General features: G+C 34.3%; 2 protein-coding genes and 2 pseudogenes across 4 annotated transcripts; 1 reads left to right on the top strand and 3 right to left on the bottom strand.

Moving 5' to 3' along the window:
* The first annotated feature begins 827 nt into the window (after positions 1 to 827).
* LOC110639315 (homeobox protein knotted-1-like 1) lies at positions 828 to 7,890 on the top strand. Of its 2 annotated transcripts, XM_021790204.2 has the most exons (5): positions 831 to 1,877; positions 2,196 to 2,309; positions 2,598 to 2,745; positions 6,894 to 7,147; positions 7,518 to 7,890. In XM_021790204.2, exons 1-5 carry the CDS (start codon positions 1,599 to 1,601, stop codon positions 7,707 to 7,709), a joined length of 987 nt encoding a protein of 328 aa, XP_021645896.2. In that variant the 5' UTR covers positions 831 to 1,598; the 3' UTR covers positions 7,710 to 7,890. The 2 variants fall into 2 exon arrangements, with proteins under 2 accessions (XP_058000564.1, XP_021645896.2); XM_058144581.1 differs by lacking the exon at positions 2,196 to 2,309 and having other exon boundaries at positions 828 to 1,877.
* A 774-nt stretch (positions 7,891 to 8,664) lies between these two features.
* LOC110639321 (nicotianamine synthase-like) lies at positions 8,665 to 10,134 on the bottom strand (annotated as a pseudogene).
* A 1,730-nt stretch (positions 10,135 to 11,864) lies between these two features.
* On the bottom strand, positions 11,865 to 16,838 carry LOC110639320 (pentatricopeptide repeat-containing protein At1g09820). 2 transcript variants are annotated; one of them, XR_009147776.1, is made up of 3 exons: positions 16,697 to 16,838; positions 13,998 to 16,098; positions 11,865 to 12,800 (listed from the first exon to the last, which is right to left on the bottom strand). XR_009147776.1 is itself a non-coding variant. In XM_021790215.2 (2 exons), exon 2 carries the CDS (start codon positions 15,929 to 15,931, stop codon positions 14,144 to 14,146), a length of 1,788 nt encoding a protein of 595 aa, XP_021645907.2. In that variant the 5' UTR covers positions 15,932 to 16,098; positions 16,697 to 16,838; the 3' UTR covers positions 13,825 to 14,143. The 2 variants fall into 2 exon arrangements, 1 of the variants encoding a protein (XP_021645907.2); XM_021790215.2 differs by lacking the exon at positions 11,865 to 12,800 and having other exon boundaries at positions 13,825 to 16,098.
* LOC131178765 (uncharacterized) lies at positions 11,865 to 16,841 on the bottom strand (annotated as a pseudogene).
* Positions 16,842 to 17,242: the final 401 nt, after the last annotated feature.

Here is a 17,242-nt window from a genome sequence, read left to right as displayed (position 1 = left end):
ATATCATAAAATTATTTATCTTAAATATATCAAATTAACAAAAAAAGTGCATTATCAAAATCAAACCGGAATATTTATTATTATTATTATTATTAATTTTTCTTTTTTTTTTAGTCCCATCCTTAAATTTTAGGCAGATTTTAATACACTTGATGAAGATACAAGCTATTGCAGGCCATCAGCTTTCAAAATTTATTCCCTAAATAAGAAAAAAAAAAAAAAGAGAGAGAGAGATATTCTCCACCAAGTTATTTTTGTAAAAGGGGTTGTGGGGTAGAAAAAGCAGATAAAAAACAAGGTTTGCAGGTATAAGTTGAAAAATTTAGCAGCTTCTTCACATAATTTTTGAGGAATAGACAGAGATAATGTCTCCCACTCCTACCTACCAACCATTTTGAAAGTGCCACCACCACAACCAGTGCAGATGCAGTGCTGCAGTCAAGTAATGGAAAGAGACCCCTTTCAATTATTATATGCTAATATATTTATTTAATTTGACACCCCATTTACCCCTATATCAATTCAAAATTTATAAAGTAAATAATTAAATTAAATTATGTAATTCAAAAAATTAAATGGAAAAAATAAATAAATTTGATTTAATTTTTTAATGTTAACTGTTTGCACATCCGTAGCTAGAGGACGAGGAAGGGAGTGAGAAGTAACAGGAGAAGGTACAGAAGGAAAGGGTGAGGTAGGGAAAGGGGAGGCCCATAGCACTGGGAAAAAGGGACCCACAAAAACTCAGAGAGTTAAAAACCTGTCAAGAATGTTAAAACACAGCAACTCTATAAATACGGGCTATTATATCCATTTCTTTCATTATGTGATTCCACTGTTGTCCATCGTGTAATAACGTGCGATTTCTTTACTCTCTCTCTCTCTCTCTCTGTGTAAGGTTTTCAGCATTTGTTACATGCTCTCTCCATCTCTATCTCTATCTCTGTCCACTTTATCTGAGCCCTCTTCTTGGGAAAGAAAGTTAGGTCTGGTCTTTTTCCAAGCTCAGTTCAGGTTACTTCATAAGATTAGGACTTCTCTCTTTCTCTCTCTTTCTGTAACTAGGATTTTTCGAACTTGGAGTCACTGTAATGGGTGCTTCAAAATCAAACCTCACTTGGGTTTTATTCTGCATCTACTGTAGTCTCTCTTGAATTTCGAGCTTTTTTTTAATGGGGTCTTGTTGCTGCTAGTTAGTAACTGAAACTTCCTCTTCACCTCTCTCTCTCCTTGGTTTTACTGTTTAGAGTTTAGATCGTGCATCTTATTCCTAATACTAGCTGTATTTTTTAGCTTTAGAAGAACGAGAAATGGAAGAAGATGACAAGTAGTACTAACTGTATTTTTCTTTGCTAATTCTCTCTCTCTTATCGGATTCTTGGGTTTGGAGTTGTTCTTATCAGCTGCTCTTTAGTCTTTCGTGCTTGAAGAGATTTTGTCCGAGTCTTTTGATGATATATATGCCTGAAGATATTGCCCATCTTAGTGGCTTGCTAGCTTATCATCACCAGGTTAAAGATCTCTTGAAAAAGCTCATCAGCTTATTTCAAGATTCCAGATTGATACTTTTAGGACTGTCTTCTGCGCTGTAAACATCCATGGAGGATTTGTATAGGCTTGATCCTACTATTTCTTGTTCGGAAAATATTGTAGCAGTTCAAAACTTCCCTGCAAACTTCACTGCTTCTTCTTCTTCTCCTTCTACTACTACTGCTGCCACTCATGACTTTCACACTTCGGTTGGTAATTTACTTCAATTTCAAGCGGGTGGTCATGCCCAAGTTTTTGAATCAAATAGGGTTGATCTAATCAAGACCCAGATCGCCAATCACCCTCGTTATCCAGACCTAGTATCTGCTTACATAGAATGCCAAAAGGTTTTTCGCTATATCTTTCATCTATTGTTAGCATTTTGAAAGTGCTTTTATAAATTGCTTTTGAAAAAAGCAAGAAGAATATATAAGATCAAAAGCAGAAAATTACACACACACACACACACACACACACACACACACACACACACACACATATATGCTTTTGCTCCTCCCCTTGCTTGCCTTTTTTCTGCTATTGAATTGTTGGAAACTTCCACTTCTACTGGATAGCTGGAAACTCTAATTGAAAAGAATCAATGGCAACTAACTCAGTGCGTTAAATCTGAGGTTTTTCCTTGGTTTCTGTGTGCCTTTTTCAAGGTTGGTGCACCACCAGAAATGGCGTCTCTTCTTGAAGAAATAGGCGGGGACAAGTATTCAATCAAGAGTTGCTGCAGCGATGTAGGAGCTGATCCAGAACTTGACGAGTTCATGGTGAAAGCCAAAGTTTCATTTTTCATAAAGTCTTTAATTTCACTTTCCTCGTGTGTTTGGTTCTCAAGAAAATTCATGAAAAAAGAAATGAGACAACTCTACTTTGAATCTCACAACTCTTATTCTAATCCAAATTACAAGATTCTAAATTTTTCTAACGTCTTCTTTCCTGGCTTTTTATAGCCATCAAAAGGAACATTAATTTATTAGTGTAATTTATGTTCTAATAGTAATTAACATTCTTGGAACAATTAGCTAGGGCCTCAAAACTGCTGTTGTTTTTTCAAGGAATCGTACTGTGAGGTACTCCATAGATACAAGGAGGAGCTATCCAGGCCGTTCGATGAGGCGACTACATTCTTGAGCAACATAGAATTACAACTGAGTAATCTTTGTAAAGGAACACTGACAAAAACCTTTGATTATTATGCCTCTGGTAAAGTTATTGCACTGTGCATTTTTCTAATTGGTTTCCTTATGTGTTTAACTTGCACTTTTATAGTAGCACTTGAAATGTGTCTTGGTGTTCAATTCTATGCATTAAAACATCTAGCTTAGCTTGAATGGTGGAGAGTAGTACACTGGGGCTCAATCTTTTGCCACTGTACATGTTAAAAGAACAGTATTTTCTAATGTTTGAGTGGACAAAAGCTAGGATTCCCTCGAGTAATTACTCATCACCTTATCTTTTACTTGCCAATTGCCAATGCCATCCATTACCCTTTTTTTTTTTTTTTTTTTCTTTTGGGTTATAATATGACTTGTATTTCTGATATGATCTTATGTGGGTCCGATTTTGTGACCCGAGTAAAAAAAAAAAAGAACCTGTAACTTTGACTATTTATGAGGTCTCTGGTAACAATTAATTGCGGCGTATTATGAGTTATGTTATGATGTAAACACCCTCATACTAGGTTTTTTTTTTTTTTTCATTATAGTGTAACTTTTCAGTTATGTCTTGTCAAGTGATCTTGTATGTTGATTGTTTTTATCTTCTTGATATTGTGATTGTGTGCAAGCTTGCTCTAATGTGATATTGTGATTGTGATTTTTTTTTTACTTCTAATAAATGCCGAGGCATGCTTGCTTGATTTGATTTGCTTCTTTTTCTTGAGTACAGTCTCATATAATGCATGCAAACAGCTTTGCAACTGGAATCTAGTTATCAGATAGCTCTATGTGTATGATTTTCTTTTTATTTTTTTTTTCATTATTAGAATATGTATGATTCTTTTACAGTTTCTACTTTGTTGCAATTGTCTATTTTTCAGTTCATTTCAAATAAAATATTCAATTTTTCTGAACATTTTGCAAGGTCAAAAGTGTTTGTACTTGAGAATTATCAGGCTAATTAAACTCTAATGTGTTTGTATTGACTATCTGTAATGCATAAATTTGTGGAAAGAAGTTTGTTTTAGCTCGTTCAAATGGGAATTTAGCTCAATTTTCCTTGTGAAGAGCATCATTGATTTATCATATTATGTCATTCCTATCACATTTACATTCCCCTCATTTGGAAAAAAAAAATTTACAAGAATTCAATTCAATTGATTTTTTTTTTTTATCAATTCTCATGTTTGAAATAAAAAATTTTAATTATTTTTAACTTAAAAAATTCATCTAAAAAAAATAAAAATCAAGTATAATTATGTGAGTTGAATTATTTTCTTCCAAATATACTGTGGAACATATATACTAAGAATCAATATGTAGACTGTGAATGAATTTCTGTAAGCCACTTGATTCTTTGCTTAATTGTTGATAGTTGCAATTCCTTTTCAGTAAGATGAGGATTAGACAAAATGGATTAACTACTTTGTATTCTATCTCTCTGGCTATATGCATGATATTGTTATAATGTGGATTTGTATCATAGACAGGATTTTATTTTGGACCGAATTATATCGTGGTCGAAAAGCTCACAATGTGACCTGAATTAAATATTTTTATGAGATTTGTGGCGATAACGAGGGACCGGGTTGAGCCTATTACAAGTTTTAGGATAAATCTACTAAGATTAGGATTCGGAGAGTTAAAAGAAATTGTAATTTGTTCTTTTTATTGACGCTGCGTGTAGAGATTGTTACAAGAACAAATCTCCAAAGAATAGTAAAGGTTTAATCTAAAGCCTCAAGACGAAAGAGATAAAAGTAAGCAAAGAAACTTTATTGAAAATTGAAGAAATAAATAAAATGACAAAATCTGAATATAATGGAGAGTATTTATAGGGTTTGATAGTCCTAAACTAATTAGAATAAAATAACTAGTATCTAGGAGTTTTAGATGAACAAAAATACAATAGAAAATCTAAATAAAATAGGAAAATAACTAATAAACTCAACTCAACTAAGCCTTTATCCCAAATATTTGGAGTCGGCTATATGGATTCTCTTTCTCTATTCTAAACGATTTTGGGTTAAATCCTCAGAAATGTGTAATGCTTCTAGGTCATGTTGTACTATTCTCCTCCAAGTCAGTTTAGGTCTACCCCTTCTTTTCTTTTTATCCTCTAACTTAATGTGCTCTACTTGTCTAATTGGAGCCTCTGTATGTCTACGCTTCACATGACCAAACCATCTCAATCTCCCTTCTCTCAACTTATCCTCAATTGGCACCACTCCTACCTTTTCTCTAATACTCTCATTACGGACTTTATCTCCGCAACTCTTATTTTAGACACATACGACTCATTCAGTGCCTAACAATCACTACCATATAACATGGTTGGTCGTATGGCTATACAGTAAAATTTTCCTTTCAACTTATTGGGAATCTTGCGATCACATAAAACTCTCATGGCACATCTTTACTTCAACCATCCGGCTTTAAACTTATCGCATCCCCCATCAACTTGAAGGACTGAGTCGAGATATTTAAAGTGATTACTTTGAGACAGTAATGCTCCATCCAAACTAATTCCTTCCCTATCACTAGTTAGGCCTTCACTGAACTTGCAATGCAATGCATGTATTCTGTTTTCGTTTTACTTAACTTAGGAAAATAACTAATCTTAATTGAAAAGTAAAATAAAGTTAATGCTCCACATTCATTTTTGTGGAACTTTTTGCTTGTGTCTTGTCTATAGACATAGGCTTTACGGTTAAATCACGTAAATCTTACACGTGTCAATTTTCTACTCTTCTCTATACTGTGATTCTGTTAATAACTAGTGTCTAGGAGTTTTAGATGAACATAAATACAATAAAAAATCTAAATAAAGTAGGAAAATAAATAATCTTAATTGAAAAATAAAATAAAGTTAATGCTCCACATTCATTTTTGTGGAACTTTTTGCTTGTGTCTTATCTATCGACATAGATTTTACGGTTGAATCACGTAAATCTTACATGTGTCAATTTTCTACTCTTCTTTATACTGTGATTGTGTTTTGCTATTCTAACATATACAAAGGCTTGCATTTAGGAAATAGTATTAACAGCAGTAGTCCCTAGAACTCTACAATCTACATTGTGTAGAAATATGATGACCTCGTTGAAGATTCTTGTGAAGAACAATTTATTGAAAAACTTTGCTTGAGGATTAGATTTGGAAAGATTTTTCCCCCCTTTTTCTTGTGATTAATTTCCTATCCTCTGCAATTCTTTGCAATTGCTCTTGCTGAGGGCACTACAATGGCTACAGAAGGCACTAACTAGCATTCAATGCTCACCTTTTTGACTTATGGTAGCCTAGAAATGGTAATAATCGGAGAAGTCCCATGTAAAAAATGCAAAGTTTTACTTCATTGGAGAGCATTGAATTGTTCCAAGTACTATGCAGCAATAGATATTGTGTATAGTGTGTACTTCAACTTAGATGTTACCTAGTGACCTTACATCTTGAAGCCTAAATTTACAGGATCTGGCATATGTGTTGTGATGATAATGTTTCTTTGAGATGAAGATGAACAGAATTTAGCAAATTTAATAAATCTCTAGGTAATGAACTAAGAAAAGATGACCTTATATATTGCAGGAACTTTTGGAAATGTGGAATGATTGTTTTCTTGTATATAGTTAAAAATCCCCAGGCAAGTTAAATGTTGTCCTTTTTCCTTTCATGCTTGGAATAAACTGGGTGATTTTGTTATCATATGCTGATGTGTTCCCTAAGTTTTGAACTACATTGGCCTGTTGTACTAATATGCATATTGACATTGGGGAAATTCTTGCTTAGGCCAAGTTTGGTGAAATACAATGGAAATTGTAGAATAAAATTCAAGACTATGTGCTATTGGTTGGGTATATATGTGAGAATCTAGAGCAGTTCTAGGCAAGAAAATCCTACAGTAAAGCCTGAAACTTTACAATGTTACTGATGGAACATGAAAATGATAATTTTGGTGAATATGGAGATGTTCTCCAGTATGGAGATGTTCTCCAGGAGATATTCTGCACATTTTAAAGTTTAAAATAGTTGTATTCTTTCAACGGATTCATGCCTTTGGACCTGGAAAACGACATGCTCTTTATTGGGGTCTAGGATATGAATATGTTTTGATGTATTGTGGATTTTTTTTTCCAAGGAAAATTAATAATGCATTACCACCTAATCCTTTTTATCATTTCTTTTGTTTGCCTGCAGATGAAGCCGCAGGAACTTCAGACGAGGAGTTGAGTTGTGGCGAGGTTGAAGCGTCAGAAAGTCAAGAATCTTCAGGTGGTGGCCGGCCTTGTGATGAAGATCTTAAAGGAATGCTCTTGCGCAAGTACAGTGGTTATCTTAGCAATTTAAGAAAGGAATTCTCAAAGAAAAGAAAGAAAGGCAAGCTACCAAAGGATGCGAGGATGATTCTTTTGGACTGGTGGAATAATCATTATAGATGGCCATATCCTACGGTGATCACTTGTTACCATATTTCTATCAAACTTTTCTTTATTCTGCTTGTTTCCTTTTGCACAACTGATTAGAACTTTGCAAGGATCAATTGTGTTCGGACTATGTCCAAGGGTTAAACAAGTGCATAACTACTGAATCAGAAATGCTAAATAAGCTTTAGCATGGTGGTGCTGGTGTTGTTTCTAGAACTGTGGAGTCTCAAGTTTGAGTTCCATTCAGAGTCAAATGAATCCAAAAAAGAAGTGCTAAATACCAAAAACGAAAGACACTGAATCACTGTCCTTCTGTGTTTATTTTTGTGACATGTTCTACACAGCTGCAGACCTTTTGATGTGCAAAAACTGAATGAGTACTGAATTATGGTAACAGGAAGAGGAGAAGGTGAAGTTATCAGAGATTACTGGACTAGATCAAAAGCAGATCAACAACTGGTTCATCAACCAGCGGAAACGGCATTGGAAACCATCTGAAGATATGAGATTTGCTTTCGTGGAAAGTGTCAGCAGCAGCATGGGAGGGCATTCCTACTTTGATACAGAAGGTGGAGCTAGAGGGGACTGATATTTCATACATGAAGGCTTTGGTTTTAATTAAACTATCTTCATCTTCTACTTAAATTATTAATTAAAGTTATCTTCAATTTTTTTTTTTAATTTTTAATGTTTATGCAACTTGCATACATGTAAAGTTAGCTAGTTCAAGTCATATGCCACCAAAATCATTTGGTTCCATTTTTTTAAAATTTCAGTTTGTTCTTGTCAACTTTAATTTTACCAAATGAATCAACCCAAAGCCTGCACTTGTGGGTTTTCATGTTTAGTTTTGTTATGGAGAAATCCTGTCTATGGTATATGAAAATTCTTTCTTAGGCTAGCTTTATCATCGATTCAAAACGTATTAGTATTTTGAATTTATGATAAAAACGGATTTATATTTTGAATTTACGATGAAATATTTTGAATTTACGATGAAACGGGATTAGGAAAAAAAAAAAAAATTATGGTCAGATAGTGTTGCAATTGCCGATTAAAAAGGAGGGTTGCCTGGTGGGCTAGTTTTTCTATTCAATTGGGCTGAGCAGGTCCAAATTTGGGGCAAAACTTTAAATCCAACCTAAAGTACATGAAAAAACAGGATCTGAGCCTGGATCAGCTCACTAATCAAAATCTGTTAGCTTCTTAAATTGTTTTTAGAATTGCAAGGAATCTGTGATTGAAATTAAGGTTAAATTTATTTTTTTGAAAAAACAATATTATAAATACTGTAAAAAAATAATTTTAAATAAGTTATATTGCTTTAAAATTATATATATATATATATATATATATATATTTATTTATTTATTTTGAAAGTAAATATTTTATTAATAAATTCAAGAAAAATTTATATTAAGAAGAGGAGAAATTGGGAAAAAAGCTACATGTAGATAATGTTTTAGTGTTGTACACTAAATAATTTTATATTTTTCGGGGTGAAATTATTTCATATGTTGTTATGTATACTATGGCATAGAGCATTTAACTAATTTTGTTCTTACTAATAATAAATCTACAATAAAAAGTGTCTTACACCAAGCACTTTTCATACGAGAGTTGCTCCTCAATGGCCAATTCCTCGACCATGTTTCCATGGTTAAGGGGGATTGAAAGCTTGGATCTCAGAACACTTGGTAGGAAGCAGCTGTATTATGTTGGGGACAAGAGCTTGCTGATCTTTGGATGATGATGATTGTATAGACATTTGATGATGTTTACGAGCAATGACAACTGAATTTATCACTTCATCAATAGGATGAAACACAGAAAGAACTTCAAATCCTACGAGATCCCAAGGATCCACCACAGGATACAGAAAAGCCCTAGCACCATGAGCACTCCTCAGCATTAAAATAGCCCCAGGAGCCATGTACTTAGCCAAGTGATGAATGACCCTAATCTTTTCCTCCTTGTCCATCCCAACAAGAGCTGCCAAGAAAACTACATCAAATTCTTTCAATCCATTTGCAACATTCAAGATATCAGTTGTGTGAAAGAAGAATCGTTTGGAGAGGTCAGGATGAGAAGAGACCAGGCGAAGAGCCCTGGAATTGGCTGATGGGTCAATATCATAGTTGTGGAAAGAGGTAGTGGTGAGGTGCTTGGAGGCTAACACGATTGAAGTCAGTGGAAGAGGACCAGAACCCACAAAGGCAACTTGGCTAGGGACAAGAGGGTAATGTTGTTTTAGGATTGTGAACTCAAGGTGGCTAAGCTTAAGGTAGTTTGAATAGTAAGGGAAAATCCTGAGATGGTCAAGTGGGTTTTCGAAAGAAGCTAATACGGCAGAGAAATGAGCCTCCAAGAGACCTTCAGCTTCTCCACAGAGTCTAATGAGCTTAGATCTGATTTCTTGGATTTTCTTGGAAAGGTTATTAACATCAACAGGGTTTGGTGGCATGCACGTGAGAATAAGCTGTGCGAAGAGAATGTCGACATCTTTGGAAGGTTTCAAGCTCTCAAGGCTTGAGATTTGATCATAAAAGCTGCAGATTTTCTGTATCAAGAGCTCTTCCTGGCAACCCATGTCGACACTATGAGGTTATGTTATGATGAGAAAAAAAACAAAAACACTCAATAGAATTAGGTATTGAAACCCAAGTCCCTTTCTCTTCACCATTAGAGAGGAACCCTTCAATCAAGTCTTTATTTATGGTTTCTCCCCTACGTTTGATGGTTACTTGTAGGAACCAAAAATAAATGCATACTTTATTTATGGTTTCTCCCCTACGTTTGATGGTTAACCATCAATAAATGCATAGTAACTCACCATCATCATCACTATAATATCCAGAAATAATTATATAATTAACCAATGATGAAGCAAGCTAGCCACCATGCAACTGGTTATTTTTTGTTTTTCTTTCTAGACTGATGTTAACAATCAGCATCTCTCACTTCATATTAGTCTTTGCCAATTTTAAATGAAATTCATCAATTGTTTTGTTAAATAAATTTTAATTAAATGATATTAGTAAATCAGAATTAAAAAATAATAAATTCATCATTTCAATAAATTTTAATTAAATAATAATTTTGAAGAACGCATTCTCCTAAAATTCAGAATTTTAATATGTCATGACATTATGCTTATATATATATATATATATATATATATATATATATATATATATATATAATCATTAATAGAGAAAATAAAAGATAGACTCTCCATTATTAAATTATTAAATAATTATTTTACCTACGTGTTGCATATATTATTTATTATTTTATTTTATTAATATAATTTAATATATATATTTTTTTATATTTTCGTAATCATTCTATAAAATTCAATAAATCTAAAGGATGAAGAAGGGTACTCAATGTCACTCACTAATAAATCATGGTATGAATTCACAATAACAGTTCTTTTAATGACACAAACAATTGCTAAGCTATCATTTTTCATAATCAAATTTGTAAACCAGCACTCCATGCTGTTTTCATTTCAAACTGAATAGCCAAAACTCCAACCATGTAATTTTCTTCTTTGACAATTAAATTATTATGAAATAGTTAAGCGGCGTTGCTCATGAAATGATATTGATATGATATAGGAAATGAAATGCTTTGATTTATTGTTTAAATAAAGCAAGAAGAACAAGAGCACATAATTAAACTAGTGTTGTAGTGGGGCAAAGGCAAAGGCATGTAATTGGTTGGCTGAGAACGAAGTCAAGTTACGTGTGAGCATTTGAGCAAAGGGTGCGTGGCAGCCACAAGACACCATGCACCACACTCAAGATTTGATTGCGATGGTAGGCTTACCTACTCTAGTCCATGCAATATGCAAAATTGCAAGCAAAAGATGGGAGTCGCAGCCCAAATCAATAAGAGTATGGAATCATGAAGTATTCCAAACAATTCTATAGGTTATCCTAATCCTAGGCCCTTCATTCAAGTACCAGACAGATGCCCTCTCTACCACAAGTCCATGAACCTAACAAACGGTCCAAAGCTTGAGCTTTGAATCAAAAAGAGTGCTGTTAAAAGCAGCTCAACTGAAAAACCTGACAGAAGAAAATACAAATACCAAGAGCAAGAAAAATGCGCAAGTACAGAACATTAAACCAAGCCTAAACAAAAGTAACAACTGCTTTTAACAAAAGCCACAAAAAGGATCAAAACCAAAAGCCAAAAGCTCCCTACACCTGAATCACCAAGAATTCAAATACTCAGCCAAGTACCTAAGCCAGCACAGTAAGAGTCTTTAATGCCCAATAAACACAGTACTTCTATCTATTATCTCAGAAAGTTGCAAGCTAGAAAATTGCAGAACAGAAATCCAATATCTCCACTGTCAATATAACCACTGCCCCATGCGGTATACATGTTATCCACCAATTCCATTTCAGCGCATATACATTATACCACCCAAACTCAATCAGAAGCAAAACAAGCAATAAAAAGCAGCTCCACGTGCAACCAGTATAGGTCAGTAGCACCAACACAGCCACAGTACAAAAGAGAGGCATATCAAAATTATCTCAAGAAACTACCAACTACTCTCCGAACGATGGTTACAAAGAAAATGAAAACTTTAAAAACTAGTTACACGACCATAATAGGCTGATAGAACTCTGCTATTGAATAAAATTTTCTTGTCCCCATAAAGAAATCAAATAGATGAATGCCAAACTTCAGGACGATAAAAGATAAATGATAATAGTCGCCAAGATTACGTCTCAGACAAACTGAATTTATAGCCAATTTATAACAACACTGCCAAGTATTTATGCACAATTCTCTACTGAGTCACTAAACTGTAGCTTATATTGCATCTATTTTGGCTAAAATCAGAACAATAGGGGATGAAACCACTAAAGAATCAAATTTATTCACCCAAATTCAGAATTTTCGTATGATTCGGAGCTTTCAGAGGGAGGAGATTCATAGAAATTGGAGTCTTCAGAAACCTTAGAGTTTGTGTATGCAGAAGTTTCATAGACACTGGAGTCCTCAGAAACCTCAGAGCTTGTGTATGCAGGGTTTCATAGACATTGAAGTCCTCAGAAACTTCAAAATTATCATAATTCTCACGACTTTCACTAACCTTTTGGTAAATTTGAAGCAAGAAATGCACTCCATTGACCACATCATATATCATCAGTCATATCCCACTTCAACCTAGCTAACCAGATGACTTCCTACAAGATAGCCAAAGTGGAAGTGCCCAAGGCTAGCTTCACCGACAAACCCTCCAGCATAGGCACCAAACAATGTTCCACTGCCCTTTATGAAATAGGAATCCTTCTGTCATGGTACCACCATAATAAAGAGCTTCAAAAAGTCCCAGCCAGAAGAAATAATAGGACCTATAATGCATTTTGCTTGACGGGTTGCTAACTTTGCAGCCTTTGTCCCTTCTTTCTGGGCTTGTTTGCTGCAACCTTTGCAGATATTCCTTGTCCCAATGCATCACCTATTGCACACTCAATAGCAAGATTCCTCTCCTTCTCAACATGAGCAAACCTAATGTTGTAGAAATACAACTTCACACCTTCCTTCACTGTGCATGCCAGGGTTCCAGTGCTCATGTCAAAGCAGTTAAAGATGGTAAACTTTGCACCCAGGGACGAAGAATCTTCTCCAACCAGTTGCCGGCATTTATCAGCTATTAAAAAGGAATAGACGGGCACAAAAGCAATCAACTATGAAAACATAATCTGAACGGATAAAGAAAGAGATTGATTTGTTCTATGGTTACACAAATAGCAATAATTAAATGCGGAAAGTGAAATGGATTTGTGTGTATATACTGTTAGGCTGTATATAGCTAAAGCAAAGCATCGCCAATAAATTTTCAAATCCCCATGTCCACCAAAATCCAATGGCTCAGAACAAGATCTTTTAGGTGCACAAAGAGAGAGTGTCAACAGCAGATGAGGTTTTAGATAAGCCATATTAGTTGCAAATTTTAAGAATTAAGCATTGTTGTTTCTCTGAGAAATAAACCAAAAGTCTACAATATGACAACAGTAATGAAAATTGTAAATCCAAAGAAATTGTCTCAACCCATTTGAACCATGGTAGTCAGTAAATTTGATGCACCTTATGTTAGATTTGTTTTTCCGCTACCCAATTATCCTACATCATCCAACCAAGAATCCATCCAAGCAAGAAAAAGAGAGCTAATAGATTAATCCCTACAAAATTTACATTGTTCATTCGTAATCCACATCCCCATACCTAGAAGGAAAAATCCTACAAAACTGAAAATTACATCCCCCAACATGCTCCCATTCACTAATTCCCAAAACAAATATCCTAAGTTGGTTACTGATTCTTTCAATCATCAAAAGCACAACACAATCATGATTAACTAAAGGAATAAAATTAAAAAAAAAAAAAAGCAAGAACAACACAAAAAGGATGGGTAGAACAAATGAAAGAAAATGAATCTACCAAAATCCAAGCACTAAGTTTTAGTTGACCAAATAATTCAAAAATTTTCACGTACAAAAATTTGCAAAAATTTTCAATTAATATAATATCAGGATTAAACCCAAAATCGTTTAGAGTGGAGAAAGCAAATCCATATAGCCGACCCCAAATTTTTGGGATAAAGGCTTAGTTGAGTTGAGTTGAGCATAATATAAAGATTAAAATACCTTATTTTGAAATAACAAGAAAGTATATATTAGGCCAATACTCAGGTAATTTAACAATTTATCCAAAAGAAAAATTCAACCAAACATTACATATATGCATCCACATCTGTCAAGATTGACAAACTCCTTGTAAGCATAGCAGAACTCTTTGTAAGAGAAAGCATTTTACAGCAAGTTCCAAAAAAATTCATATGCATCACCTTAAATCACCTTCAACTAGATGAGTTAAGCTGTCGTATAGAAGTTCACTGGAAGGCCCATTCAAGATCCTTTAATGCCATCATTCCATCAAATGATGAAATGATGGTCATCATCTAACCAACCCATTTAACAAACTTTAAGCTCGCTAGACATTAAATAGATGCCCTTCTATGTCAGGAATAAAGCCTTTCTCGATCATTTCCTCTCTAACAATCTCATAGGTCATTCGATTAGGAACCAAACCCTTCTCCAACATCTCATTAAGAAGCTTATTTGCATCTTCAAGCCTACCTTTCCTACAGAAACCCTTTATCAGCACATTATATGTGACAACATTTGCTTGTTTCCCTCCTTTCTCCATTCGTGTCCTCACATTTAATGCTGCTCTGAGATTTCCTTCATTACAATAGCCATCCATCAAAGAATTATACGTCACATGACTTGGTTTTAATCCTTTTCTAGACATCTCATCCAAGAGTCTCATTGCCTTTCTTGATTCCCCTTTACTGCATAATGAGTCAATCAGTATATTATAGGTAACAACATCAGCTCTCAAATCCTTACCAACCATTTCATCCATAAGATTCCAGGCTGCTTCCACATCTCCCTTTCTACATAAACCAGCAATTAAGCAGTTGTAAGTTGAAACATTAGGGCAAATACCTCTGCCCATCATTGTAATACGCACTGCAAATGCGTCCTCTATCCTCCCAGCCTTACAGTAACCATCAATCAATATATTGTAAGTTGTAACATTATGAGCTATTCCTTGCTTTGGCATATCATTGAATGAGTCACTTGCTTCCACCACCATCTTATTCTTGCAAAACCCATTTATAAGTGAATTATAAGTAATGACATTTGGCTTCAAACCCAAACCAATCATTTGATCCCACAAAACAGTAGCCTCACCAAACTTCCCATCACAACATAAGCCATTAATCAATGAATTGTATGTAACCACATTCGGTTTCAAACCCTGACTTTGCATTTCTGCAAACACCTTCATTGCGGCTGATACATTCCCATCCTTGCAAAATCCATCAATCAAAATATTGAAAGTAACCTCATTTGGGCAAATCCCATTTGCCACCATCTCCTTCAAAGTAGCATCGGCTTTATACATCTTCCCAATCTTACCCATCTTGCAATAGCCATCAATGAGAGTATTATAGGTAATTACATTTGGTGATACTCCCCACACTTTCATATCCTCAATAACATCACTAGCTTTATTCAATTTCCCTGCTTTACACAAACCATTAATCACAACATTAAAACTAATTAAACTAGGTCCAATCCTTCTCTTTATCATCTCCTTATACACAACTTCCATTTTGCTAATTTCAAGCTCCTTAACCAAAGCACTCAACAGAGGATTACATGAAATAACTGACAACTTAAACCCATAATCACCAGCTCTCCTAAATGCTTCATATCCCAAATGTGTTTTCAAATTTTTCACGTATGCCAATACCAACATATCAACTATTATTGAATTGGCACAAAATGAATCCCCACCCACTGAAATTGCATGAAAAATAGAAGAAACTGAATAGTTCTTCTCATTCTTAACGAAATTATCCAAAAAAGACCTGATCTTTGAGTACTTTTTGGCACATGCAAGTGAATGCAACGTTCTGAAAGTGAGCTCTAGAGAGTGTGAAAGTTTAAACTCCTTCTGGGACCATGTTAAGTACCTGAGAGTGAGCTCTGAATCAGCTTCTGAAGTGAGTAGTTGGTGGAGAAGTGCTTTGGGGTTTGTGTTTTGGAGATGGGTTTTGAGCTTTGACCAATGTTGCTTTGCTACAAGGTTTGCAATGGTGGAGCTATCTGTGCTTGATGAGCTGAAAAGCCTAAGCGCTTGTTTGTTTCTGAGGAAAATGATTAGATGTGGGATTTTTCCGCAGAAAATATTGACTTCTGTAGGCATGAATATAGTGTTCGCTCAGAAATGGATTAAGAAGAGTTTGAAGAAAATAGCATAATTGAAATATTAAAAGGTGCCTTCCCACAAATAGAGCCGTTTGTTGTTGTTCTTCTCACCCTAGCTTCAACGAAGACTTATTATTTGACCTTTTCATCTTTGTTATCTGCATTCTATACAAAATGACAATAGGAATGAAAACTAAAAATCCAAAGAAATTGTCTCAACAGATTTTAACAATGGTAGACAGTAAATTTTATATAGCTTCTTTTACTGAAATTTATATTTTTCGTTTGTAATCCACATCCCCAGGAACACGTCCTCACACCATGCATACAATCACAAATCATACCTACCCAAAAGAAAAAATCCTACAAAACTGAATTCTAATTACATCCCCCAGTTGATTATTGATTGTTCCAATCATCCATAGCATAATAAAGATTAACAATGAAAGGCTAGTATCCACCATGGGAAGTACTCAGCAACCAAAATGGATTGAACTAGCCATTAAGTAGAAGAACAAAAGAAATAAAGGAAAAGAATCTATCAAAATCCAAGCACTAAACTTTAGTTGCCCAAAAAATTCATCATGCACAAAGATTGATCAACTTTAGCAATTCTCTGAACCCCTTAATTAACGAAAACTTCAAAATCATATCTTTCACTCGGATCCCAGAACTTCTAAATAAATAATAGTGATTATAAGAACCCTAATAATAAAAGAGTACCAAAATGAAATCAAAATTGTATAGATACACGTGTACATACCAGTGATACTGAGCGCCACGATTCCAGCGATGAAGATAAGAATTTGAAACCGATTCTTTTGGAAATCGAAATCCATGTGGCTTTTGTGAATTAGCTAAGAAAGGATCAATCTTTTACTGAAAATGGGAACTTCAAAAGCAAGGAAAATTCTGTGGTACCTCCCACCACCCCCAGGCTGTAACTCATGGAGTGACATGTCGCGTTTAGGTTATTTCTACAAATATTTTAAATAAATTATTAAAATTTATATAAAATCTAAAAAGTAAAATTTCTTTTAAATAAAATAAATTTTATAATGCTTTCAAAACAAAATAAATTTTATAAATTCTTATGATAAATTTAAAAAAAAATATACTAAAAAAACAACAATTATATATTATAAAGCATATAACATAATTTATGATTGAAATTCTCTCATACTTTTATATAAACAAAATAATAAATCTGTGCAGCGGAATTTCATTATACCCATTTTGACAGTAACTCCAAACATCTGTGAAACGAACAATAACACAAACATAATAACATCTGTGTAGGAACAATAGC

Source organism: Hevea brasiliensis, chromosome 3 (genome assembly GCF_030052815.1).
Source record: "Hevea brasiliensis isolate MT/VB/25A 57/8 chromosome 3, ASM3005281v1, whole genome shotgun sequence".
Lineage (NCBI taxonomy): Eukaryota > Viridiplantae > Streptophyta > Magnoliopsida > Malpighiales > Euphorbiaceae > Hevea > Hevea brasiliensis.
This window is presented reverse-complemented; position numbering and strand designations above follow the sequence as displayed.